This window comes from Cetorhinus maximus, chromosome 4 (assembly GCF_964194155.1).
Source record: "Cetorhinus maximus chromosome 4, sCetMax3.hap1.1, whole genome shotgun sequence".
In the NCBI taxonomy this organism is placed as follows: domain Eukaryota; kingdom Metazoa; phylum Chordata; class Chondrichthyes; order Lamniformes; family Cetorhinidae; genus Cetorhinus; species Cetorhinus maximus.
The window spans coordinates 79746301-79774158 of NC_135882.1; the positions used below are offsets into that span (position 1 = coordinate 79746301).

At 43.1% G+C, this 27858-nt stretch overlaps 1 protein-coding gene across 4 annotated transcripts in view; it reads left to right on the forward strand.

Annotated features, from left to right (window-relative positions):
• Positions 1-27858, forward strand: part of arfgef1 (ADP-ribosylation factor guanine nucleotide-exchange factor 1 (brefeldin A-inhibited)) — a 301506-nt gene that overhangs the window by 38186 nt on the left and 235462 nt on the right. For all 4 annotated transcript variants that reach the window (XM_078540375.1, XM_078540378.1, XM_078540377.1 and 1 more), the window contains exon 2: positions 26612-26642. In XM_078540375.1, the coding sequence (XP_078396501.1) occupies positions 26612-26642 (31 nt within the window). The remainder of the gene's footprint in view (positions 1-26611; positions 26643-27858) is intronic.

A 27858-nucleotide genomic window follows, 5' to 3' on the forward strand; every position in this document is an offset into this window, starting at 1 on the left:
AAAATCCTGGAACTCCCATCCTAACAGCACTGTGGGTGTATCTAAACCACATGGACTGCAGCGGTTCAAGAAGGCATTTCATCATCTTCTCAAGGGCAACTGGGGATGGGCAATAAATGTGGCCCAGCCAGCGAAGCCCGCATCCCATGAATAAAAAAAATGACAATAGTTGGCACCATAACTAATGGGAACCTCAGAACCAACAGAGGGCAAAAAATAAATAAGCCAAATATTTAAATTTAAGTTTGTTACTTTTACTTTTAAAATAAGTATCACAACAGTTGATTCCCTAGTTCCCTTTGATAACCATTTCAGCAATGTGTCATTTACAGTTGATGAGCTGCATACTTGAATATGAGAAAATGGATTGCAGGACAAAAATGCTCCCAGAGTCATGGTGGATGATTTCAATGTTGCTGCTCCCCACCTGTTGTAAATTATGCCATGGCGCAAAGTGGGTAATGTTCCTGAGAGGTGGAACTCCTGCCCATTTTCCACTATCTGCTGAAAGTTTACACCGTAACAGCCCGCAACAGTAGGGGAAAAAAATCCAAGTTTGAATATCAGCAAGCTATTTGTTGTGTGTCTCACAGCTGAGCCCAATTGTAATACCCTGGCTGAGCTGAGCTAAATTAACTGAACTTAGTTTGGTGAACAAAAATGGACCATTTCTTTTCTGTATGCTTCACTGGTTTAATCAGCTGAGTCATCTAGGAAAGACCTTTATATTTAGAAAATAAAAGGTTAGGAACATGAGAAGTGGGTTAAATTTGCAATATTTGTTTATGACTACCTTTTGGAGGAGGGAGTGAACTCATGCAGTAGCCAGCACTTTTATAACTGTTGAACAGCCAGGTTCATGTTAAATGATAGAGCAGGTTCGAGGGGCCATATATTCTACACCTGCTCCTATTTCTTAAATTCTTATGTCAAATCTAATGACTGAGGAGTTTTCTAATCTAGCCATTTTTGGCAGATGGTAAAATAGCAAATAAGCTGGGTAAAGTAATCAAGAGATGCTTTGTTAACAGGTCAGTGATAGCAAAGTTTGCAAAAATGTAAGTGTTGCTCTAGTTTTGTAGGTCTAACTGCAGCTGCAGAAATAATTGGTCATTGAGCAAATGGGTAACCAAAGAAACCCTACTTTTAAATGACACTTAAGTTGCTTTTTAGGCAGTTTTTTACTTGTGGAAAAACGAAACTGGTAAGCTGTTAATATTTTAGATTCAGATTAAAATCAAATTAAAATACATCGCAATTTAGGTCAGTTTCATTTTATAATAGGGGAATAAATGTGATGGACTAATTACATCATAGTGTAGCAGTGTTAATCACATACTAATTCTGCTCCAGTATGGAACAGCTTTGATGATGCATGTTCTGATTTCTTCACAAATGTGGATCATAACATGTTTCCAGCATTTGAGAGCTACCTTTGTAGTTATACTTTAAAACTTAACTTGAAAGCATGTAATGTTTGATACTGTTGCATTTAAATGATATTTTTTAAGGTAGCTTGTTCTGCCTTGCCTGTGAGATTTCAATTGTGCAGAGTTAATTCTGCGTGCCAGTTCTGCAAATTAGAAAAGACAATTTAAGTACAAAATTGGAGGCAAGGAGATCATGGAATTTATTTTACAGTCTGCTGTCGGCGACAAATGTACTAATAGGAGAGTTGCTGATCAATTCTGATTCTTCTATTAGGCAGCCCCGCCTTCTTGTCTTTGCATGAGTATGAGAAAGTTTTTGTTTTTCCTATTTCTGCACAGGTTAATTCTATTAGGTGCCAAACTTTAATCTTTTTGTTAGTAAGTTTCAAGTTGACCTTAAGTCTGTCATTGATATCCTATGCTTCCAGCATGACTCTTTTTTTCTGCAGAAACAGTATTCCATTTGAACTAAAATTTCTTTGGCTCTTACCTGCACTTAATTTCAAGTCATGAATCATTTCCAGCAACAGTTTTCTCTAAAGAATAATCTTGAGTGACAAGGTGCAGCCCAGACATACTTGTGTTTTGACTTTGAGCTCTTCTGACATTTTTTTTTTACTATCTACACCTCATGCACACTCTTGCTCCTTCATCCTTTTCCTCCTACAGTCTGGTATTTTTTTCCAGTGACACTGTGGAGTTAAAATGCTCAGATACCATTTACCTGTATTGAGTTGCAAAGTGGATGTTTTATAAACCTGATTTATTTGTTGCTCGTTCTTGCAATATGCACTTGCTAGCAGGGCCAAGATTCATAGTTTTTCTTAGTTAAATACTCTTGAAAGATGTTCCTTGAAATATTGCATTCCATGTGGTAAAGGTACTGCCACAGTGCTGCAAGCACCTCCTGAGGCTTTGGGTCTCTTGTTCTTTTTGGATCAGATCTGGAATTAGACCATGTATCTCTGGATGGACAGCACTTAACAGCTATTTCCAAAAAGGATGGAACTTTATCTTGCTCTTTGGGCATGCTCAGAGCTGGATGGTGCATGTACTATGTAATATCTAGATGTATTAAAGGACTTAATGGATTTGCTGAGCAGGAATCACTCAGAAATTGGTCTTTGGTACTAACAATTTCACAGGGGAGGCAATGAGGGTGGTATTGTCGCTGGGCTAGTAATCCAGAGACCCAGGGTAATGCTCTGGGGACCCGGGTTCAAATCCTGCCATGGCAGATGGTGGAATTTGAATTCAATAAAAATCTGGAATTAAAAGTCTAATGACGACCATTAAACCATTGTTGATTGTTGTAAAAACCCATCTGGTTAACTAATGTTCCTTTAGGGAAGGAAATCTGCTGCCCTTACCTGGTCTGGCCTACATGTGACTCCAGACCCACAGCTCATGTCCTCTGAAATGGCCTAGCAAGCCACTCCTTTGTTTCAAACTGCTACAAAGTCACAAAAAAAGAATGAAACCAGCCGGACCACCTGGCATTGATCTAGGCACCGTCAAAGACAACTGCAATCTCAGCCCTATCGACCTTGCAAAGTCCTCCTTCCTAACAAATGGGGGCTAGTCCAAAATTGGAAGAGTTGTCTCACAGACAAGTAAAGCAACAGCCTGACACAGTCATTCTCACAGAATCATATCTTACAGACACCACAATCACGATCCCTGGGTATGCCCTGCCCCACCGGCAGGACAGATCCAGCAGAGGTGGCTGCACAGTGGTATACAGTCGGGAGGGAATTGCCCTGTGAGTCCTTAAGATCGACTCCAGACCCCATGAAGTCTCATGGCATCAGATCAAACATGAGCAAGGAAATCTGCCGATAACCACATACCGCCCCCCCACCTCAGCTGATGATTCAGTGATCCTCCATGTTGAACATCACTTGGAGGAAGCACTGAGGGTGGCAAAGGCACAGAATGTACTCTGGGTGGGGGACTTGAATGTCCATCACCAAGAGTGGCTCGGTAGCACCACCACTGACCAAGCTGGCCAAGTCCTAAATGACATAGCTACTAGATTGGGTCTGCGGCAGGTGGTGAGGGAACCAACAAGAGGGAAAAACATACTTGACCTCATCCTCACCAACCTACCTGCTGCAGCTGCATCTGCCCATGACGGTATCGGTAAGAGTGACCACTGCACAGTCGTTGTGGAGGTGAAGTCCCGTCTTCACATTGAGGATACCCTCCATCATGTTATGTGGCGCTACCATCGTGCTAAACGGTATAGATTTCAAACATATCTAGCAACTCGAGACTGGGCATCCACGAGGCGCTGTGGGCCATCAGCAGCAGCAGAATTATACTCAAACATAACCTGTAACCTCATGACCCGGTATATCCCCCACTCTACCATTACCATCAAGCCAGGGGATCAATCTCGGTTCAATGAAGAGTGCAGGAGGGCATGTCAGGAGCAGCACCAGGCATACCTAAAAATGAGGTGTCAACCTGTTGAAGCTATAACACAGGACTACTTGCATGCAAAACAGAATAAGCAGCAAGTGATAGAACTGAGCGATCCCACAACCTACAGATCAAATCTAAGCTCTGCAGCCCTGTCACACCAAATCGTGAATGGTGGTGGACAATTAAACAACTCACTGGAGGAGGAGGCGCCACAAATATCCAGATCCTCAATGATGGAGGAGCCCAGCACATCAGTGCAAAAGACAAGGCTGAAGCATTTGCTCCAACCTTCAGCCAGAAGGGCCATGTGAATGATCCATCTAAGCCTCCTGTGGAGGCCCCCAGCATAACAGAAGCCAGTCTTCAGCCAATTTGATTCACTCCATGTGATATCAAGCAACGGCTGAAGGCATTGGGTACTGCAAAGGCTATGGGTCCTGACGATATTCCAGCAATAGTACTGAAGACTTGTGCTCCAGAACTTGCTGCGCCCCTAGCCAAGCTGTTCCAGTACAGCTACAACATTGGCATCTACCCGGCTATATGGAAAATTGCCCAGGTATGTCCTATACACAAAAAGTAGGACAAATCCAACCCGGCCAATCACCGCCCCATCAGTCTATTCTCGATTATCAGTAAAAGTAATGGTAAAGATCATCAACAATGCTATCAAGCGGCAGTTGCTTAGCAATAGCCTGCTCACTGACATCCAGTTTGGGTTCCGCCAGGGCCACTCAGCTCCTGACCTCATAATGTGGACAAAAGAGCTGAACTCCCAAGGTGAGGTGAGTGTGACTGCCCTTGACATCAAGGCCACATTTGACTGAGCGTGGCATCAAGGAGCCCCAGCAAAACTGGAGTCAATGGGAATTAGGGGGAAAACTCTGCTGATTGTGGATTTATACCTAGCACAAAGGAAGATGGTTGTGGTTTTTGAAGATCAATCACCTCAGCTCCAGGACATCACTGCAGGAGTTCCTCAGAGTAGTGTCCTCGGCCCAACCATCTTCAGCTTCTTCAACGACCTTCCTTTCATCATAAGGTCAGAAGAGGGGATGTTTGCTGATGATTGCACAATGCTCTGCACCATTTGTGACTCCTCAGATACTGAAGCAGTCCATACCCAAATGCAGCTTGGGCTGACAAGTGGCAAGTAACATTCGTGCTGCATAAGTGCCAGGCAATAGCCACCTCCAACGAGAGAATCCAACGTTTGCCTCTTGATGTTCAATGGCATTGTCATCACTGAATCCCCCACTATCAACATCCTAGGTGTTACCATTGACCAGAAACTGAACTGGACTAGCCATATAAATACTGTGGCTACAAGAGCAGGTCAGAGACTAGGAATCCCGCCATGAGTAACTCACCTCCTGACTCCTCAAACCTTGTCTACCGTCTACAAGGCACAAGGATTGTGATAGAATACTCCCACTTGCCTGGATGAGTGCAACTTCAACAACACTCAAGAAGCTTGACACCATCCAGGACAAAGCAGCCCGCTTGATTGGTACCACATCCACAAACATTGACTCCCTCCACCGCCGATGCACAGTAGCAACAGTGTGTACCATCTACAAGATGCACTGTAGGAATTCACCAAGGCTCTTTAGACAGCACCTTCCAAACCCAAGACCACTACCATCTAGAAGGACAAGGGCAGCAGATAAATGGGAACACCACCACGTAGAAGTTCCCCTACAAATCACTCACCATCCTGACTTGGAAATATATCGCCTTTCCTTCACTGATGCTGGGTCAAAATCCTGGAACCCCCTTCCTAACAGAACAGTGGGTGTACCTACAGCAAATAGACTGCAGCGGTTCAAGAAGGCAGCTCACCACCACCTTCTCAAGGGCAACTGGGGATGGGCAATAAATGCTGGCACTGCCAGCGAAGCCCACATGCTCTGAATGAATAAAAACAAAAAGTTTTATGGGACAGAACACAGGACAAGTTGTAGCTCTTATTTTTCTAGAATGGAATATTAACTTTGTGTTTCCTTTACTGCCTTTTCTGTTAAGTATCCCAGAGAAATTTTGAGCAGGAGTAACCATTTTAGTGCTGATAATACCCAATAGCCTTGGAAATAGCAACTCTTGAATTTGATATGGTTTGATCCTTGATCCGTTTCTCTTTTTCCTCTGCATGCTGCTCGTTAGTGACATTATCTACAGCTATAGGGCTATCTATCTTTCAAGTGTATGATAATGGTATAGCTGTATTCCTTCATCATCTCTCTCAATCCCAAGACCACTTCCTGTACTATCAAGCTTTCCATCCAACGTCAAGACATGGATGAATTGCAACTTTATCCAATGTAAATCCAATAGGGCATTCAGATGAAACTTCTTCACTCGAAGAAGGGTAAGAATATGGAACCTGCTACCACAGGGAGTAGTTGAAGTAGATAGTGTAGATATATTTAAGGAGAAGCTAGGTAAGCATTTTCAGGAGAAGGGGAATAGATGGTTGCAATGGTATACTTAGGTGAGAGAAAAGATGGGAGGAGACTCAATTTGGAGCATTAACATTGGCATGGACTGGTTGGGCCAAATGACCGGTTTCTGAGCTGTATATCCCATGTAACACTAGGAGAACCGAAATCAATGTTTTCAGTGCCTGAAATAAACTCCACTCTCTTGCTAGTGGCTCTATGCCGCGCCCAACCATTGCTGAGACTGGACTAGATCTTGTGAAATTTACCTTGTTCGACCCTGAGTTTGCCTTTAAAACTAACACCCTTTCTATCTTTAGGACTGCCCTTTTCCGCATTATAAATATTTCTACCTCTGCTCCACCTTTGCCCCATATCAGTTCATGAACTCTGAAACTCGTAACCATGCTTAGGTTACCCCAAAACATGATTATTCAAGTGCCTTCCTCCCTTGCACCCTCCGTCCTCCACAAGCTCCAACTTCTCTAAAATCCAGCCATCCCTACCTTGTTCTCCATTAAATCGATCTTGACCATCATCCATGCCCTCACTGATTCAAACTGGTTCCTGGTAATTCAATTTATTAAATATAAACTCCACTTCTCAGCTTCAAACCCCTTCAAACCCTTGCCCAATGCTTCTATTTGCTGAAGCCTTGCTTTTCACACTGAACCATTGGTAGCAGAGCCTTTAACCAACCTGACCCAACTCTGAATTCTCCTGAAACTCTTATGCATTTTCACTTTACTCTCTTCCTCTGAAAACCTTCTCAGAACCTACCTGTTGAACCAGGCTTTCAGTTTCTCACCCTGATTGCCTGCTTTTCTCCCATTTCCCATTTTCGAAGGACTTTGGGAATTTTTTTTGTTAAAGATGTTATATGAGCACAAGTTGTTGAAAGCCTGGTTCTGCTGTGCCTGCACTGGGGTGGGGGCAAATATACAGCTGGTGGGAGGATACTCAGAAATAAGCAGAAATCGGTAAAATCTGAATATGGCAGCTGATCAACTTCATGCCCCATTCCAAGTACCAGCCACAGGCTCTTGATGGACTACATGTTACTTGTCAAGCCTCCGCTGACAGTTTTAGTGTAGGCAAACTTTTTTTCATCTAGTTAACCAATGGGGACCACATGGCACTATATTGCTAGCATATAATAAGTAGAAGGTGGATGTGTTTGTCTAGTTGCCGCTGAAGAAAGGCGAGAGGTGGTCTCTGATTACTACGTATTCCTAGGTAGTATGCAGTGCATAAGTTGGGGAATCTTCTAGTTGTGCAGTGAGGTGGTTCTGAGGTAGATGTGCCGTGGTATTTGGTGCTATAAGTGCTGGAGCAGCAAATATAGGGCTAGTGTTTCTTTGTGGAGATGTCTCGATATTCCTGAGTCCCCCATTTGTCAACCATGACTCAGTGGGTAGCTCACTTACCTCTGAGTCAGAGGGAAGGGAATCCTGCAGTGCTGGCCCATTTAGTTGGATGGATTGCTTATTTCCCTGAGGTTACTCCCCCAATTTTTGCCAGCTCACGAAATACAGCTTCTCTTTCAGAGCAGACTCCAAACTGAAAGCTAGGAATGATTAGGAGTGTGGCAAACCATGCAGTTGCCTGCTGATGAGCTGATGACCAAAGAGAAGGACTTAGTGGTCATTTTGTCTAGGGAAGAGTGTGTAGATAGCCTGGATCATGTTGAGATCAAAAAAGAGGTGTGAGGTGTCTTGAAGAATATTAAGGTGGATAAGTCCCCAGGGCCAGATGGGATCTACCCCAGAGTACTGAGGGAGGCAAGGAAAGAGATTGCTGGGGCATTGACAGAAATCTTTGTATCCTCACTGGCTACGGGTGAGGTCCCAGAGGACTGGAGAATGGCCAATGTTGTTCCATTGTTTAAGACGGGTAGCAGGGATAATCCAGGGAAATTACAGGCCGGTGAGCCTTACGTCAGTGGTAGGGAAATTATTGGAGAAGATTCTTCGTGACAGGATTTACTACCATTTGGAAGCAAATGGGCATATTAGTGAGAGGCAGCATGGTTTTGTGAAGGGGAGGTCGTGTCTCACTAACTTGATCGAGTTTTTCGAGGGAGTGACAAAGATGAGCGACGATGGAAGGGCAGTGGATGTTATATACATGGATTTCAGTAAGGCCTTTGACAAGGTCCCTCATGGCAGACTGGTACAGAAGGTAAAGTCGCACGGGGTCAGAGGTGAGCTGGCAGGATGGATACAGAATTGGCTTGGTCATAGAAGACAGAGGGTAGCAGTGGAAGGGTGCTTTTCTGAATGGAGAGCTGTGACTAGTGGAGTTCTGCAGGGATCAGTGCTGGGACCTTTGCTGTTTGTGGTATACATAAATGATTTGGAGGAAAATGTAACAGGGTTAATTTGGTAAGTTTGCAGACGACACTAAGGTTGGAAGAGTTGCAGATAGTGAAGAGGATTGTCAAAGGATACAACGGGATATAGATCGGTTGGAGACTTGGGCGGAGAAATGGAGTTTAATCCAGACAAATGCGAGGTAATGCATTTTGGAAGGTCTAATACAAGCAGGAATTATACAGTAAATGGCAGAACCCTTAAGTGCATCGACGGGCAGAAGGATCTGGGTGTACAGGTCCACAGGACACTGAAAGTGGCAACGCAACTAAGGTAGTCAAGAAGGCATATGGCATGCTTGCCTTCATTGGCAGGGGTATTGAGTATAAAAGCTGGGAAGTCATGCTGCAGCTGTATAGAACCTTGGTTAGGCCACACTTGGAATATTGCGTGCAATTCTGGCCACCACATTACCAGAAGGATATGGAGGCGTTGGAGAGGGTGCAGAGGAGGTTTACGAGGATGCTGCCTGGTCTGGAGGTTATTAGCTATGAGGAGAGGTTGGAGAAACTTGGATTGTTCTCACTAGAGCGACGGAGATTGAGGGGCGACTTGATAGAAGTTTACAAAACGATGAGTGGCATGGACAGAGTAGATAGTCAGAAGCTTTTTCCCAGGGTGGAAGAGTCAATTGCTAGGGGACATAGATTTAAGGTGAGAGGAGAAAACTATAGAGGAGATGTGTGGGGCAAGTTTTTTACGCAGAGGGTAGTGAGTGTCTGGAATTCGCTGCCAGAGGAGGTGGTGGAAGCAGGTACGATAGTGGTGTTTAAGAGGCAGCTTGACAAATACATAAATAGGATAGGAATAGAGGGATACGGACCCCGGAAGTGCAAAATGTTTTAGTTGACGGGCAATATGATTTGGTGCAGGCTTGGAGGGCCGAAGGGCCTGTTCCTGTGCTGTACTTTTCTTTGTTCTTGTTCTTTGTTGGAAAGATTGTGCATAGAGGAGGAGTATCACATCTCCTGTGGATTGGGAGGAGTCTCCTTTTTTTCTCAATAGTGGCGGTGTGGTTAGGGCGGAGTCGTTAGGGCGGAGTCATTTGGATGGTGCCTCAGGATGGGTGATTAAAAATTACCTAGCCTGTGTTTCCCCATCCCCTGCTTCTCCTGCAGCAATTAGTGATTGAAACTTGTTTTTCTAACAGCAGATTTAGAAAATATTCAGATGCTTTGAAATATGGTAAAGGAATTTTTCCACATAATAATTCCCAAGAAGATGTGACTCGTCATCTATAAAAACAGTTGAATATCAGTTTCATTTTAATTTTATGTGGATTACTGAACAGTGGAAGTTCAGAGTTACGTAGTCAAAATGCACATGATGTTGCAATATATTCCAGTGCCCAGCAGATGGGAAAAGGCACATGGCTTCCTTTTGTCCTGATGTGAAAGTCTAGGTGAATAAGGCAACTAAAATTATTAATACATACTTCAGATAATCTCATAATTACACAATATACACAAAAATAATCATTAACCCTTGTGAATTTGTCATTTTATCCCAGATTTTTATAGAGCATAAAGTGATTTACTTTGGCAGGAACGTTTTGAAGAAGCATGAGGATGAGCCCGACATCACCTGTTTTTAATGTTTTACTGAGTCATTCATATAGAATGCAAGTGACGTCAGTCCAAATCTGTTCAAGCACATTGGCATTCATTGACAGCAGAAGTTAGAATGTGGGTTACGAATCATCACGTCCAGGAAAGGGAGTATTAACTGTAGTAACCTTGTGTTAAATTGAAAGGATAGGTGTAAAATGAACTTTTGAAGATTGATTCAGTCAGGTACTGGTATTTTATGTAGGGTATATAGAAGAGAAATAGGAACAAAGGAATAGCAATAGGCTGATCTGTAGCTTAACTCCATCTACCTACCTTTGTTCTGTAACCCTTAACACCCAAGCATAACTAAAGTCTATTTATCTCAGTTTTGAAATTTTCAATTGATCTAACCTGAAATGGCTTCTGGAGAGGAGAGTTCCATATTCTGTGCAAAGAATTATTTCAGGGCATCAGCCCTGAATGGTCTAGTTCTGATTTTAAAGTTATGTCCCCTAACCACTGAGGTACCACAAGGATCAGTGCTGGGGTTTCAACTATTTGCAACCTATTAATGGCTTAGACGAAGAGACTGAGAGTAACGTATCCAAGTTTACTGATGATATCAAGCTGGGTGGGAATGTAAGCTGTGATGTGGACACAAAATGGCTGCAAAGAGATATAAAGAGATGAGGCAACAAGGTGGAAGATGGAGTATAATGTGGAGAAGTATGAGGTTATTCACTTTGGGTAATAAGAATAAAATATCTTTTTTTAAAGTGTGAAACTTGCAAATGTTAATATTCAGTGAGACTTGGATGTACTCATACAAGGAACACAAAGTTAGCATGCAGGTGCAACAAACAATTAGGAAAGCAAATGGAATGTTGACCTTCAATACAGAGGGACTGAAGTACAAGAACAGGGATGTATTTCTACAATTGTTGAGACCACTGTGGACAGTTGGAGTACTGTGCACAGTTTTGGTGAATGGCCAGACATGGTTCAGTAGATTGGCTTCTGAGATGAGAGAATTGTCTTATGATAAGAAGCTGAATAAATTGAGGCTATACTCTACGGAGTTCAGAAAAATCTCATTGAAACATACAAAATTCTGAAGGGGCTTAACAGGGCAGACACTGAGAAGCTGTTTCCCCTGGCTGGGGAATCTAGAGCACGGGACCATAGCCTCAGGATAAAGGGCTGATTATTTATGACTCAGATGAGAATAAATTTCTTCACTCAAAGGGTTATGAATCTGTGGAATTCTCTACCCAAGAGGGTTGTGGATGCTCCATTGTTGAGTATATTCAAGACTTGGAGAGAGATTTTAGCAAGGAATTAAGGGACATGGGGAGTGGGTGGCAAGTGGAGTTGAGGCAGAAGATCAGACATAATCATGTTGAATGGCACAGCAGGCTCCAGGGGCCAAATGGTCTGCTTCTATTTCTGTATGGGATTTTGGCATCATGGAACAAGAATGTATCTTCATGAAAACATGCTGTAACTAAGCTAAAAACAAGCTTGACCAATCCAATTTATCTACATCTGAAACTATTTTGAAACATTTGGTGTTATCTGATTGATCGGGAATGTCTCAAGGATTTTAAGTGATTTGAAAGTTTTCAAAGTTCATGGACTAATCAGTTACCTTTTATGGCACAAATTGCAGTGACTGATGAAATAGTGCTGTTTGTGACAGAGGATGCTGGTTCATTTGAAAGGTATTTGAGATTGTGAATTGCTTTACTACCAATGTATTTTCTTTTTTTTAATTTCCTGGTATAAGTCATATCTTCCAAGTCAGTGGAATAATATATATGAAGTTCAAACTGTTACTGTTTGAATTTACAGTTCAACTAACTGCAATCGATGTCAAAGAAATGTTTGATTTTTGTGGTGACGTCTATTAATTCTCAGAGTAGATGTGAGGTTTAAGTTGCAGTCATGAATGTGTGCTGCTGTTGGCTGCTTATTGGATTGAACAGACAGTTAAGAGGATAGCATTTGGTGCAAATTTGGTAGTGTTAATTAAATGATATAGCTGGTGAGGCTTAATTAAGGAATAGTTAAAACTCATATGACGGTGATTTACATTCAAGTTATGTATGACGCTTGTACTATTACATTGACCAGCTAGCATAGAGTTTTAGTAGGCTAGTTAATGAATTTGGAAAAAGAACATCACTAGTTACAAGTCATGTGGGTGTATTTAATCATTGCCCAGCTAGCATGTTGATTAGCTTAGGCTCTGTCATCCAGATATCGTAGGGGAAGGGTAGGATTCAATGCTGGTACCATGAAAATAGGGAAATGCATGTCTACTTGAAACTATTTCACAATTAGTTTTAATTATTAAACAAAGTTATTGCTGGTGAATTTTTTCTGTATTGATATTCAGTGACATTGTTACCATGGATGCGCCAAACTCATGCATAATCAACAAACATCTTTTCAGTGAGTAGGTTATCAGACAACTGGACCACTGGAATGTGCTCTGTCAAGATAGCATAAGTTTTGATTGTTTACAGACTCCTGTTGTGTCTCTTCATTTATTTGTTTTATTAGTTTTCCTGCTTTTGAGCTTTGTTTTCATTCAGTCTTTTAGTCTTTGTTTCTTCCCTGTATTTCATTGAAGTACAGTGTAAATGTACACTTTGAAAGGCAGCTGTCACTGCAGGGATACAATTCCCATTTCTGTCTTGAATTACACCATCAGTGGTTTGTACATGGAGTTGTTTCAGACATGGAGAAAAGAGCTGAACGCCAGAGGTGAGGTGAGAGTGACTGCCCTTGACATCAAGGCAGCATTTTTGAAGTCATTCCTAGCACAAAGGAAGATGGTTGTAGTTGTTGAAGGTCAGTCATCTCTGTTCCAGGACATCACTGCGGGGGTTTCTTGGGGTAGTGTCCGACGCCAAACCATCTTCAGCCATCAATGACCTTCCTTCCATCATAAGGTCAGAAGTGGAGATGGTCACTGATGATTGCACCACTGGCAACTCCTCAGATACTGAAGCAGTCCATGTCCAAGTGCAGCAAGACCTGGACAATATCCAGGCTTGGGCTGACAAGTGGCAAGTAACATTTGCGTCACAAAAATGCCAGGCAATGACCACCTCCAACAGGAGAGAATCTAACCATCACCCCTTGACATTCAATGGCATTACCATCACTGAATCCGCAACTATCAACATCCTACCATTGATCAGAAGCTGACATGCACTAGCCATATAAATACTGTGGCTACAAGAGCAGGTCAGAGGCTAGGACCTGCGCAATGAGTAACTCACCTCCAGACTCCCCAAAGTCCTGTCCACCAGCTACAAGCCACAAATCAGGAGTGTGATGGAATACTCTTCACTTGCCCGGATGAGCGCAGCTCCAACAACATTCAATAAGCTTGACACCATCCAGGACAAAACAGCCCATTTGATTGGCACCTCATTCACAAACATTCACTCCCTCCACCACCAATGCACAATGCCAGCAGTGTGTGTCATCTACAAAATGCACTGCAGGAACTCACCAAGCCACCTTAGACAGCATCTTCCAAACCCACGACCACTACCATCTAGAAGGACAAGGGCAACAGACAAATGGGAACACCACCACCTGGAAGTTCCCCTCCAAGCCACTCACCATCCTGACTTGGAAATATATCGCCATTCCTTCGCTGTGGCTGGGTCAAAATCCTGGAACCCCCTCCCTAACAGCATTTTGGATGTATCAACGCCACATGGACTGCAACGTTCAAGAAGGCAGCTCACCATCACCTTCTCAAGGGCAGTTAGGGTTCGTCAATAAATGCTGGCTGGCCAGCGACGCCTACATACATTGAATGAAAAAATTCTGGTCCGAATTTTGAGGTAATAATGGTGAGGCTAACTGTGCGTGTCACTATTATAGGATAAATCTATCAGCAACTTATAGTGTCTGCCCATGTGCAGTTAATTGCCAAAATCCACAAGTTGCTGTCAGAGATATCCTGCTCTTTCAGGCTGTTGCAGCCCTTGCGAATAAGATAGTCACTGAACTTGCTATGATGATGTGAATTTGGGCTGGTTATCCACTAGTTTCTCCATAGCAGGTAAGGTGCATTCAGGAGTAAGTGGGCCAATACAATTAAGGATGGTGGCCAGGCTCACCAGGTTGGAGGCCAATAAGAAGGGCTCCAGCAGGGAAACATTGGCACCCAACTGACTGAGGCGGGAGCTGCCGCTGTAAGGCGGAGGGGGAATGAGAGGGCCTTCTGAAGACTTGCTATGAAAATTTAATTTTAAAAAAGCAACAGTTGCCAGGCCATCATTGTGGGAGTGGCAGCCCCTTCACTGGATTTTTAAAAAAAATGTATTCATTCATGGGATGTGGGCTTTGCTGGCTGGGCCAGCATTTATTGCCCATCCCTAGTTGCCCTTGAGAAGATGGTGGTGAGCTGCCTTCTTGAACCGCTGCAGTCCATGTGGTGTGGGTACACCCCTAGTGCTGTTCGGAAGGGAGTTCCAGGATTTTGACCCAGCGACACTTGAAGGAATGGTGTTATATTTCCAAGTCAGGATGGTGAGTGACTTAGAGGGGAACTTCCAGGTGGTGGTGTTCCCATCAATCTGCTGCCCTTGTCCTTCTAGATGGTAGTGGTTGTGGGTTTAGAAAATGCTGTGGAAGGAGCCTTGGTGAATTCTTGCAGTGCATCTTGTAGATGGCACACACTGCTGCTATTGTGTGTCGGTGGTGGAGGGAGTGAATGTTTGTGGATGTAGTGCCAATCAAGCAGGCTGCTTTGTCTGAGGTGTCAAGCTTCTTGAGTGTTGTGGGAGCTGCACTCATCCAGGCAAATGGAGAGTATTCCATCACACTCCTGACATGTGCTTTGTAGATGGTGGACAGGCTTTGGGGAGTCAGGAGGTGAGTTATTCGTCGCATTATTCCTAACTCTTGTAGCCACAGTATTTCTATGGCCTGCTCTTGTAGCCACAGTATTTCTATGGCTAGTCCAGTTCAGTTTTTGGTCAATGGTAACCTGCAGAATGTTAATAGTGGTGGATTCAGTGATGGTAATGCCATTGAACATCAAGGGGCGATGGTTAGATTCTCTCTTGTTGGAAATGGACATTGCCTGACAGTTGTGTGGTATGAATATTACTTGTCACTTGTCAGTTCAAGCCGGGATATTGTCCAGGTCTTGCTGCATTTGGACGTAGACCAGTGGCTAAAGCTGTGGCCTGATGGCATGACAGATGGGGGAGGGCTGTCTCGTGGGGGATGGAGCACTTCCAATCCTCCCTCTGCCAAGAGGCTGCCTCCATCCGCTGCCCATGTTATGACCATGGGGAACCTGGCTGCTATCTTGGAAAATTCCAGTCGCCGTCACCCCTGATCTCCTATTCAGCCCTTTAAGGGACTTAATTGGTCACCTCCCAACCATCGACTTTTAAAATGGCCCAGAGGTGGGAACATACTGGTAGGCCGACACGCCACTTTGAGGCCAATTTTCCCTCCTGCCTCCTCCAGGGGTGAAACATACTGCTCAATGATTTCGGTATTCCCAGTATTTAATTAGAGGAAATTTCTGCTCATCCCGTTGGTGAATGTCGGCAAAGCAGTATGATGATTCGCTGAGTTGAGAGGGATGGTGGCAAGTAGAGCTGGGTGGCGAGTTGGAGTATTGTGGAAAGGCATTGGAGGAGCGTGGTTTGGTAAACTGTGTCAAAGGCTGCAGATAGGTCGAGAAGGGAAAGGAGGGATGGTTTATCTTCATCATGGTCACATAGGATGTAATTTGTGACTTTGATGACAGCTGTTTCTGTACTGTGGCAGGTTGAAGAGATTCAAACATGGAGTTCCAGGAAAGATGGGTACATATTTGGGAGACGACAACACGTTCAAGGACTTCGGAAAGGAAAGGGAGGTTGGAGTTGGATCGATAGTTTGCAACAGGTCAAAGGTTGAGGAGAGGGATGATGGCATCAGATTTGAAGAAGGTGGAGATCGAACCTGAGGAGAGAGAACCATTAACGCTCGGAGCTAACATGAGAGCTAGAAAGGGAAGTTGGATGGTCAACAGTTTATTGGGAATAGGGTCAAGGGAGAAGGAGGTGGCTCTTGTGGACAAGTTGAGCTCAGTAGGAGCATGAGGGGAGACAAGCAAGAAAGAGAATGATGTGAGTTCAGGATTAGGGCATGGGACAAGTTTAGAGGAAGTTTGACCAATGAACTAGGGGAAGGGAGGGTACTGCCTGAGGCAGCTGATCAGATGGTCTCAATCTTCGTGGCAAAGATGTCCATGAGCCCTTCACATTTATTGTTGGAGGTAAGGATGGAGGAGACAAGGAAGAGGGGTTTAAGAAGACTGTAAAGAAGTCACAGGCTAACCTTGTATTCCAGAATGATCGTAAAATAGTGAACTCTTTTGGAAGGTGAGAGCAAGAGCGATAATGCTTTATTTGTCCAGCTGTATGTGGTGATGAATGGCTAAACCAGTTTTCCACCATATACGTTCAAGTCTGTGCCCCTTGGACTTAAGGGAATGGCAATGATCGTTGTACTGGGTGAACGGCAAAGGTGAGAGAGAGTAGTGGTTTGAGAAGGAACTCTGGCACCAGAGGTAGAAGTGAACTTGTGGTTGAGCAAATCAGTAAATGGACAAATGGTGTAGTGAATGGAGGGCCAAAGGCTAAATAGTTGGGATTTTGAAAGGGAGGTTGTAAGTGAATTCAATTAGAGTTTTTTTCCAAATCTAATTTTTCTGTCAGATCAACTGTACTATCAAATCAGCCACAACTAAGATTCACCAATATGAAAATACCAGTACAAATAACAGCAAAACAAGTTAATTGTTAGAATAACTGCGCAAGAGGCTAGGAATAGGAACAGATGCGATGTTTCACTTCGCAGTAGTATTGAGGAATTATGGAATTAACTGATCTGATGGAGGTCTAACTTTGTTTTTTGAAACTGTCTACTTTCATTATTGGTGGATCCACTGTGTTTCACTTGCATTTTCTGTTTTAACTTTGGTAATTTAAAAATAATCTTTTTCTTATGTTTTTGTAAACATGAACTTCTCAGAAGTCAGAGTTGGGAATGTAGTTATCTTGGAACACATAGCTACTCCATAACAAATATTTTTTTGCAGAGCTCTGTAGTTTTTAAATTAATGAAAATGTAACAGTTCTTACCATGCAAAGAGAGATTGAGTTATTTGTCAAATATGTCAGCAAATAACCTAGTAAAATCTTGAAGTGCTGTGAGGGAATAGTGGTGAAGAGGTGATTCAAGTGTTCTGAACATCCCAGTGTCTCCTATTTCCTGCAAGCTAGATAATTGACATGACTGGGACATTTTGTGTTTACCTGCCTATCTCAGCCTTAAATACATTCAACAATGGAGCATCCACAAGCTTCTGGGGTAGATAATTTCTAAGATTCACAGCCCTTTGTGTGAAAAAGTTTCTCTTCATCTCATTCCTAAATGTGAATCCCAAATCCCATTTTGAAAGTTCATATTTCCTATTTATCATCTATTTGGCTGTATTTATGGGATCTACATTCGTAACTTCAGAAAAATGTTCCACTCCTCACTTTATCAAACAGCAAGTGTTTGGAACACTTGAATTTGACATAGCAGATCAGTGCTGATATCATTTCAGACAAGGATCATCTGAAATGGCAACATAAAAACTGGACCAAACTGTAATATTGTGAAAAGGCACTGCTTACCTGGCATATAGCTGTAGACTCAAACCACCTTCCTGCCTTACTATGGTAAACAAGCAATCAAAAGTTTGAATTTCTTAAAATTTTAGAAGAAATTTAAGTTTTACTTGTAAGAAAAAGCTTAACGATGCAAACATCATGTAGTGTTATCTCAGCACAGGGTTGGATATTTGAACTGTTGCTGATTTCTGTAAGTGGAAGTTGGACCAATTGGATAAAAGCAAAAAACTGCGGATGCTGGAAATCCAAAACAAAAACAAAAATACCTGGAAAAACTCAGCAGGCCTGGCAGCATCTGCGGAGAGGAGCACAGTTAACGTTTCGAGTCCGCATGACTCTTCAACAGAACTAAGGAAAAATAGGAAAGAGGTGAAATATAAGCTGGTTTAAGAGGAGGGGGGGGGGGAACAAGAAGAGCTGGATAAAGGGCCAGTGATAGGTGGAGATAACCAAAAGATGTCACAGACAAAAGGACAAAGAGGTGTTGAAGGTGGTGATATCTAAAGGAATGTGCTAATTAAGGGTAGAAAGCAGGACGAGCAAGGCACAGATAGCCCTAGTTGGGGTGGGGTGAAGGAATCGAAAAAGGCTAAAAAGTAGAGATAAAACAATGGATGGAAATACATTTAAAAATAATGGAAATAGGTGGGAAAAGAAAAATCTATATAAATTATTGGAAAAAACAAAAAGGAGGGGGAAAATCGGAAAGGGGGTGGGGATGGAGGAGAGAGTTCATGATCTAAAATTGTTGAACTCAATATTCAGTTTGGAAGGCTGTAAAGTGCCTAGTCGGAAGATGAGGTGCTGTTCCTCCAGTTTGCGTTGAGCTTCATTGGAACAATGCAGCAAGCCAAGGACGGACATGTGGGCATGAGAGCAGGGTGGAGTGTTGAAATGGCAAGTGACAGGAAGGTCTGGGTAATGCTTGCGGACAGACCGAAGGTGTTCTGCAAAGCGGTCACCCAGTCTGCGTTTGGTCTCTCCAATGTAGAGGAAATCGCATTAGGAGCAACGAATGCAGTAGACTAAGTTGAGGGAAGTGCAAGTGAAATGCTGCTTCACATGAAAGGAGCGTTTGGGGTGAGGAGAGGGGAAGTAAAGGGGCAGGTGTTGCACCTTCTGCGGTTGCATGGGAAGGTGCCGTGGAAGGAGGTTGAGGTGTAGGGAGTGAAGGAGGAGTGGACCAGGGTGTCACGGAGGGAACAATCCCTACGGAATGCTTCCGGGGGTTGAAGGGAAGATGTGTTTGGTGGTGGCATCGTGCTGGAGTTGGCGGAAATGGCGGAGGATGATCCTTTTGAATGCGGAGGCTGGTGGGGTGATAAGTGAGGACAAGGGGGACCCTATCATGTTTCTGGGAGGGCGAAGAAGGTGTGAGGGCGGATGCGCAGGAGATGGACCGGACACGGTTGAGGGCCCTGTCAACCACCGTGGGTGGAAAATCTCGGATAAGGAAGAAAGAGCACATGTCAGAGGAACTGTTTTTGAAAGTGGCATCATCAGAACAGATGTGACGGAGGCGAAGGAACTGGGAGAATGGGATGGAGTCCTTACAGGAAGCGGGGTGTGAGGAGCTGTAGTCGAGGTAGCTGTGGGAGTCGGTAGGCTTGTAATGGATATTGGTGGACAGTCTATCACCAGAAATTAAGACAGAGAGGTCAAGGAAGGGAAGGGAAGTGTCAGAGATGGACCATGTGAAAATGATGGAGGGGTGGAAATTGGAAGCAAAATTAATAAATTTTTCCAGGTCCAGATGAGAGCAAGAAGCAGCACTGAAGTAATCATCGATGTACCGGAGAAAGAGTTGTGGGAGGGGGCCAGAGTAGGACTGGAACAAGGAATGTTCCACATACCCCATAAAGAGACAGACATAGCTGGGGCCCATGTGGGTACCCATAGCCACACCTTTTACTTGGAGGAAGTGAGAGGAGTTTAAGGAGAAATTGTTCAGTGTGAGAACAAGTTCAGCCAGACGGAGGAGAGTAGTGGTGGATGGGGATTGTTTGGGCCTCTTTTCGAGGAAGAAGCGGAGAGCCAACAGACCATCCCGGTGGGGGATGGAGGTGTAGAGGGATTGGACGTCCATGGTGAAGAGGAGGCGGTTGGGGCCAGGGAACTGGAAATTGTTGATATGATGTAGGGTGTCAGAGGAATCACGGATGTAGGTGGGAAGGGACTGGACAAGGGGAGAGAGAATGGAGTCAAGATAGCAATTGTTTTATCTCTATCTTTTAGCCTTTTTCGATTCCTTCACCCCACCCCACCCCACCCCACTAGGGCTATCTGTGCCTTGCTCGTCCTGCTTTCTACCCTTAATTAGCACATTCCTTTAGATAATATCACCACCTTCAACACCTCTTTATCCTTTTGTCTGTGACATCTTTTGGTTATCTCCACCTATCACTGGCCCTCAATCCAGCTCTTCTTGTCCCACCCCCCCCCTTAAACCAGCTTATATTTCACCTCTTTCCTATTTTTCCTTAGTTCTGTTGAAGAGTCATGCGGACTCGAAACGTTAACTGTGCTCCTCTCCGCAGATGCTGCTAGACCTGCTGAGTTTTTCCAGGTATTTTTGTTTTTGTTTTGGACCAATTCGACTTGCTTCTGTTGCATAGTGACTGAATATTGCACTCCAGAAACAACTCCGATCATGTTAATTACATTGTGAAAGAGGCAGGTTCAAACCAGTCAAAGGTAACTTTAGGATGGATAGCGGGAACTTCACACTGAGGAATCAACATATCAAATAGACTTCCATATAGAATAATGGGTGCGAAAACCCTAGAGGCATTCACGACAACTTTTATTTAGTACAGTGCCTGTTAAGAAAAATGTCTCAAAGCACCTCACAGAGGCATAATCAAAATATTGGACTGAGAGACAAAAACTGAGATATTAGGAGGTATGATCAAAACCTTGTTGAATGTGTAGGGATTTTATGAGGATTTTAAAGGAGAAGAGGTGAACGTGTTTTAGGGGAGGGGTATTCCAGAGTGTGAAGCTTAGGTGACTGAAGTCATGGCTGCCAATGGTGGGGAACGAGGAGAGGGATGACAAATAAGAACCTGGAATTAAAGTTCAGATAATTCAAGAATGTTTTGAATCTGCTAATCAATATTTTGATTATGCTTCTGTGAGGTCCTTTGAGACATTTTTCTTAACAGGCACTGTACTAAATACAAGTTGTTGTGAATACCTCTAGGGTTTTCACATTCAATATTCTATGTGGAAGTCTATTTGATACGTTGATTCCTCAGTGTGAAGTTCCCGCTATCCATCCTAAAGTTACCTTTCACTGGTTTGAACCTGCCTCTTTTGCAATGTAATTAACATGATTAGAGTTGTTTCTGGAGCGCAATATTCAGTTACTATGCAACAGAAGCAGGAGTGATGAGAAAGGTCTGGCATTGGATAGGAAAAACAGCAGAACTTTGAGTGATCTGACATAGTGTTTGGAACATGGATGGTCGGCCAGGAGAGCACTGATGTAGTAAATTCTGGAGAAGACAAAGGCACGGATGAGGATTTTAGCAACAGATAGATTCAGGTAGAGATAGAACTACATGATGCTATGGAGGCGGAAACAGTAGGACAGGTTGGACCTGTATGCATGGGAATTTAAAAGAATGAGAGGTAATCTTATTAAAACATAAAGATCCTGATGGGGCTTGATGGTGGAGTCTGAAAGGATGATTCCATTTATGGGAGAGACTAGAACTAAGGGACACAGTTTAAAAATAAGAGGCCTCCCATCTAAGAGGTGATGAGGTGGGGGCGGGGGGTGGGGTTTACCAATCAAAGGTGCTGTTTTGTCCTGGATGGTGTTGAGCTTTCTTGAGTGTTGTTGGAGTCGCACTCATCCAAGCATGGGGAGAGAATCCCATCACACTCCTGGCTTGTGCCTTGTAGGTAGATGGTGGACAGGCTTTGGGGAGTCAGGAGTTGAGTGACTCGTCACAGAATTCCCAGCCTTTGACCTGCTCTTGTAGAGGATGAGGAAGATGAGGGAGGGAAATTGGGGAATTATAGGCTAGTTAACCTCACATCTGTTGTTGGAACGTTACTGGAGTCTATAATTAAGGATGGGGTGACAGAACATTTTGAAATTTTTCAGTTGATCAGAGAGAGCCAGCATGGAGAGGCATGAGTGGGAAGAAAGAATGATGTTCTTGGAGAGCCATTTGGTAGGAGGGGTGAAGAGGGTAATATAGAATATGCACTCTATTATGGAGAAAAAAAATAACCAAGGCCTTGTTGAAAAATCAGAGAAATCTTGTGGGGAGGAATATGGAAACGTGATCTTGGTTGGGCTTTTTTGCATTTTCTTTTGCTTTCTCTCAGTCAGGTTGAGTAATGCTTCTTTCCCCTTCTTCATTCACAGGTGCTCTGAACTCGTCTCTTCCTTCCTTTTCCACCCACACTTGAAAGTTGCTTTCTTGTGATATTTCTCTTTCCTCTTCTCCCCCTCTCTGATTTTTTTCTTTCTCTCATTCTCTCCATTCACCACCACCTCTGTCTTTCTCTGTCTCTTTCTTGTCCCTCTCACTTCTTAAACAGCTACACTGACACTGTTATGTGTACTTGAAATGAAATAGTCTAGTTGTGTGAGCTAGTCACATATCCTGCTGTTTCCTTTGTTTCCTTATGGTTTTACCTCACCTGGAGTTTCTCTTGGTAATTTATTAGTTTTTAATTAAAGCCATGCAAATCTCCTACAGGACTGCTGGGGGTTCTAGTAATTTAAGGCAAGAGTCTTCTGTGCTTTATTTGACTGAAAGAATTTTGCCTTGGCCCTTGGTAGATTGGGAATCAGTTGACTCGGAATAATTATGAAGCATCCTCCAGAGCCCTTGTAGTGATGCATGTTTGTTGTAAATGTAAAAATTAATGAACTTCTTGTCTTCTAACCACGCCAATGATTATCTATTGTGAATTTCTAACTTGAAATTTGGCATTACTGTTTGAAAAACATAATATTCCATCTTAAAATACATTGACAAATCCTGTCAGGCTTTGTCAGTGAGAACAAAAACAGAATTACCTGGAAAAACTCAGCAGGTCTGGCAGCATCGGTGGAGAAGAAATCAGTTAACGTTTCGAGCCTTCATGGCCCTTCAGCAGAACTGAAGCATAGTTAGAAGAAGGGAGAAATATAAATTGGTTTAAGGTGGGGGGGGAGGAGAGAGAGAGACATTGAGGGTGTCGTTGTTTTGGATTTCCAGCATCCGCAGTAGCTTTTAGCTTTTTGTTTTTATCTTTGTCAGTGAGAACTGTTTTAAAAATATCTGCACTTGTAACATCTGTTGCATCCGTAAGCAGCACTGTGACAAGATTTTTAATATATCCTCAGCAACTAAGACAATAGCTGCTATCCTATACTTAAGAGTTTATGCTTTTTTAAAAAAAAAAGCTGGTCAGTCTGCATACTGCTGGCTGTATCCGCAAGTTGTCTGTTGAGATGTCCCACTCTCAGAGCTTCCTTGTATCAGCCATCAGGCTTGTTGCCAAAGATCAGGAAAGTATTTAGGCAGGAATGCTAAATTTAAATGTATATTTTAATATTTTGTTCCTTACAGATCTCCAGGACACACTTCCTCCCTTCCTCTGTCTCTAGCTGACTTTGCCACATGGTTTCCCCTTCCCAAACCATGCAATCCGCAATTAGAACTGTCATTCTACCTGCTAAAAACAAAAAGCTAAAAGCTACTGCGGATGCTGGAAATCCAAAACAAAAACAGAATTACCTGGAAAAACTCAGCAGGTCTGGCAGCATCGGTGGAGAAGAAATCAGTTAACGTTTCGAGCCTTCATGGCCCTTCGGCAGAACTGAAGCATAGTTAGGAGAAAGGAAAAATATAAGCTGGTTTAAGGTGGTGGGGGGGGGGTGGGGGTGGGGGGGGGCGAGGGGGGAAGAGAGAAGTTGAGGGTGTGGTGATTGTGGAGATAAGCAAGCCGTGATAGGAGCAGATAATCAAAAGATGTCACAGACAAAAGGATCAAAGAGGTGTTGAAGGTGGTGATATTTGTCTAAGAAAAGTGCTAATTAAGAATGGAAGACAGGACATTCAAAGTACAGCTCTAGTGGGGGTGGGGTGGAAAAGACTAACAAGGTTTTAGTTTTAGATTTAAAAATAATGGAAATAGGTGGGGAAAGAAGAATCTATATAAATTATTGAAAAAAAACAGGGGGAGGGGGAGTTTAAGATCTAAAGTTGTTGAATTCAATATTCAGCCCGGAAGGCTGTAAAGTGCCTAGTCGGAAGATGAGGTGCTGTTCCTCCAGTTTGCGTTGGGCTTCACCTGCATTCTACCTGCTACCTGAATCACCTGGCACGTGTTGCTGCTGGCACTGATATCTTAGCCCTGATCTTTCCTGCTCTTCCCTACATCCCCGATCTTCCAATGTTTCTGGCTAGCTCCAGACTGCTGGGACCTGCTGCAGAATTCCCCCAAATGTGTAGCCGGTTGACCTGAAGACTTCCTGTGGCTTTTCTCTTTGCTTTCAAAACAAATAAACCTGTTGATTTATTCATGGCCCATTCATTGCAGCTGGCATTGCTGTCTGACTGCCTACCTGCCCACCCATTTCACTGCGACCCCAGAAATCTTTTGTTAAGGGCTGTCTGCTCACATGCATATAACATTCTGTTTATCCATGGCTGATTCTCTGCCAGTTCATTGCCACCAAAAGAGCATCCTGTCCCAATTATGTGGAAAGAAGGAAACTTCAGGGCCACAGGAATTTCAGATTGCTGAAGCAACAAACATTAGGCTGACCAATTCAGCTGCAAATTGTGGAGAGAGACTTAGGGAGCAAGGAAATTGCATTTTGATGGGATGAATGGTAAAGACTAATATTTTGATTTTTAGAGGTTAGTTACTAGGTGGGGAAGAAGGTCAAATTGTCTGAGTGATGAGAAGACAGTAGAAACTTGTTTATGTAAAGAGTTGTTGGACCATTGATTGTTTTACTATAGTAAATAGTTGAGGCAGAGATTATTGCATCTTTTAAGCGAGCATTGGAAAATATTTGAAACAGAGGAAGACACAAGTGTATAGGCAGTTTTGGATTGACTAAGTGAAAATCAAAATACTGCAGATGCTGGAAATCTGAAACAAAAACAGAAAATGCTGGAAGTGCTCAGCAGGACAGGCAACATCTGTGGAGAGAGAAAGAGGTAATGTTTCAGGTCGATGTCCTTTCATCAGAACTGGGAAAAGTTAGAGATGTAATAGGTTTTGAGCAAGACAGTAGATGGGACAAGGGCAAAGGAAGGCCTGTGATAGGGTGTAAGTCAGGAGAGACAGAAATACAGAAGATTTAGTTTTAAAGGGCCAGAGAAATGGTGATGGGTCAAGAAAAGAAACAAAGAACCAAAATATATACTTAGAGTAGTTGTGCTGCTGTCTGAAAGTGAAAATAGAGAACAACTGAAACATGCAAAGAAAAGGAAACAGTTTATGCTCTGAAATTGTTGAACTCAATATTGAGCCTGGAAGGCTGTAAAGTGCCTAATTGAAACATGAGGTGCTGTTCTCAAGCTTACATTGAGCTTCACTGGATCAGAACTGGAACACCGACTCTCACAGCTACTTCGACTATACTTCCTCACACCCTACACCCAATAGGATTCCATTCCATTCTCCCAGTTCCGCCGTCTGTTGCATTTGTTCGATGGTGCAACCTTCCACAGTGTTTCTGACATGTCTTTTTTTCTCAATGAAGAATTCCCTCCCTCCCCCCCACCGTGGTTGACAGGACCCTCCTCCACCGTATCTGCCACATTTCCCGCACTTCTACACTTTACCCCTTCCCCTCCATCCCAGAACCACAATAGGGTTCCGCTGGTCTTCACCTTCCACCTCACCAGTCACTGTGTTCAGTGGATCATTTTCCGCAATTTTGATGCCACCACCAAATACGTCTTCCACCCCCCACCCCCCCTTTCAGCATTGCAAAGGGACCATTCCCTCGGTGGTACCCTTGTCCACTCTTCAATCACCCCCAATGCCTCATTACCTTCCCATGGCATCTTTCCATGCAAACGTAGGAGATGTAACACCTGCCCTTTTACCTCCTCTCTCCTCACTGTCCAAGGTCCCAAACACTCCTTCCAGGTGAAGCAGCTATTTGTGTGTACATTTTTCAAATTAGTCCACTATATTCGCTTCTCAAAATGTGGTGTCCTCTACGTTGAAGAGACCTAACACAGAGTGGACGACGACTTTGCGGAACACCTCCTTTCAGACTAAATTCTGTCAACCATATTGTTTCCTTTTCTTTGCATGTTTTGGTTTTTCTCTTTATTTTCATTTTTGCACAGTAGCACACCTATTCTTGCCCCCATCACCATTCTCTTTGGCCCTGTATGACTAACTGTTGTCATTCTGTCTCTACTGTCTTCCCCCCTATCACAGGCCTTCCAATGCCCTTGTCTCACCCACCCCTTGCTCAAAACCTAGTATATTTCTAACTTTTCCCAGTTATGATGAAAGGTCACAGGCCTGAAACATTAACTCAATTTTTTCTCTGCACAGATGCTGCCTGACCACTGTATTTCCAGCATTTCCTGTTTTTATTTTGGATTGACTTAAGTATCTGTCATCTATTGATAGGTCTGTTGTTAAATTGGTGTTATAAAGTATTGATATTTGCTGAATTTGTGTTTTTTCTTTTAACAGAGGAGATAAAATCAGAAACAGAGAAACAAAGGTAAGCTATTGTTAATTTAATGTTTCATAATACTTGTAATATTTATTCCTGATGGCTTCATTACATCTAAATGTAGAATTCCACAGTAAGATATTTCCCATTATGTAGAATTTGACTTGTGTACATCTATAACACTAAAGTTTTAATGTGTAATACAAGCACAAACAGAAAAAATTCCCTAATGTTTGTGATTGTATTCCTTACATGCTGATTATGATCTATCCAATAATAGTTTGCATATTACTAACTTTAAAAGGTGCCATCTTGAATAATTGCTGTAAGCTTTTTTGTTGTTCTAAATCTCCAGAATGGGGCTTGTTTAGGATCTGGTTCATACAATGTACGAATTGGTCTTTCGGCATTTTGCAGCAGGCGGTCATGTTGAAAGTTATTTTCCATACTTTTCACAAATTTCCCTGAAGACAAATGATTAAAATCTCATACCCAGGCTTTCCAGAAAGCACTTAAATGTGTGTTGTTTTCAGCCAACTAGTTTTTGATTCATATGGAATCCCATCACTATGCCTGAGTCTTCGAGCTACTGAGAAATTTGCACGTAGAACTTGTTTGCTTGATAAATAATGAACATTCTGCTTAGGACGGAACCTCACTTACCATGTCCAGCATATAGCCTGGGAGAGCCAAGCCTCAGAGACCTTTAAATGTGCCAGGGACCTGTTGAAGTGTTAACAAGCTAGAAATGTGTAATTTACTTGGGTAATTTATGAAGTTTTTGGAGCTTGTGTGGAGTGTGGTATGTACAATGTTTAGCCCTGAGTTGCTAATAATGGCCCATGCTATTATACTGCTCAGAGTAATTCCAGAGATATTTTAAATCATGAGCCTACTGAGGCTTGCGAGAAACCTTCCCTGCTTTCCCAGCAGACCTAGTGATGCCTTCCTCCCACGGGTTTTGTCTTTTCAGCAGGATCTTGGCTGTTATTTTTCTCCATCCCTCTCCCTCTGGCTCAGTAGTGCTACTTACTTCTTCATCCCACGGGTGCTCTCTACTCACCTCATCACTCCCTTTGCATTTTATACTCAAGAGTTGCTTCCTCCCTGTACCCCAAATTTGTCTTTCTTTCCATTATAGTATATATGTGTCTATATTTCTCCCTTCATACCCTCTTTCAAACTGGTTTTCCAAGAACATCTGTCTTCAGAAGTCCAGAGTCAAGAGACCTTCAAATGTACTAGGGATCTGTAGGAGTTTGAC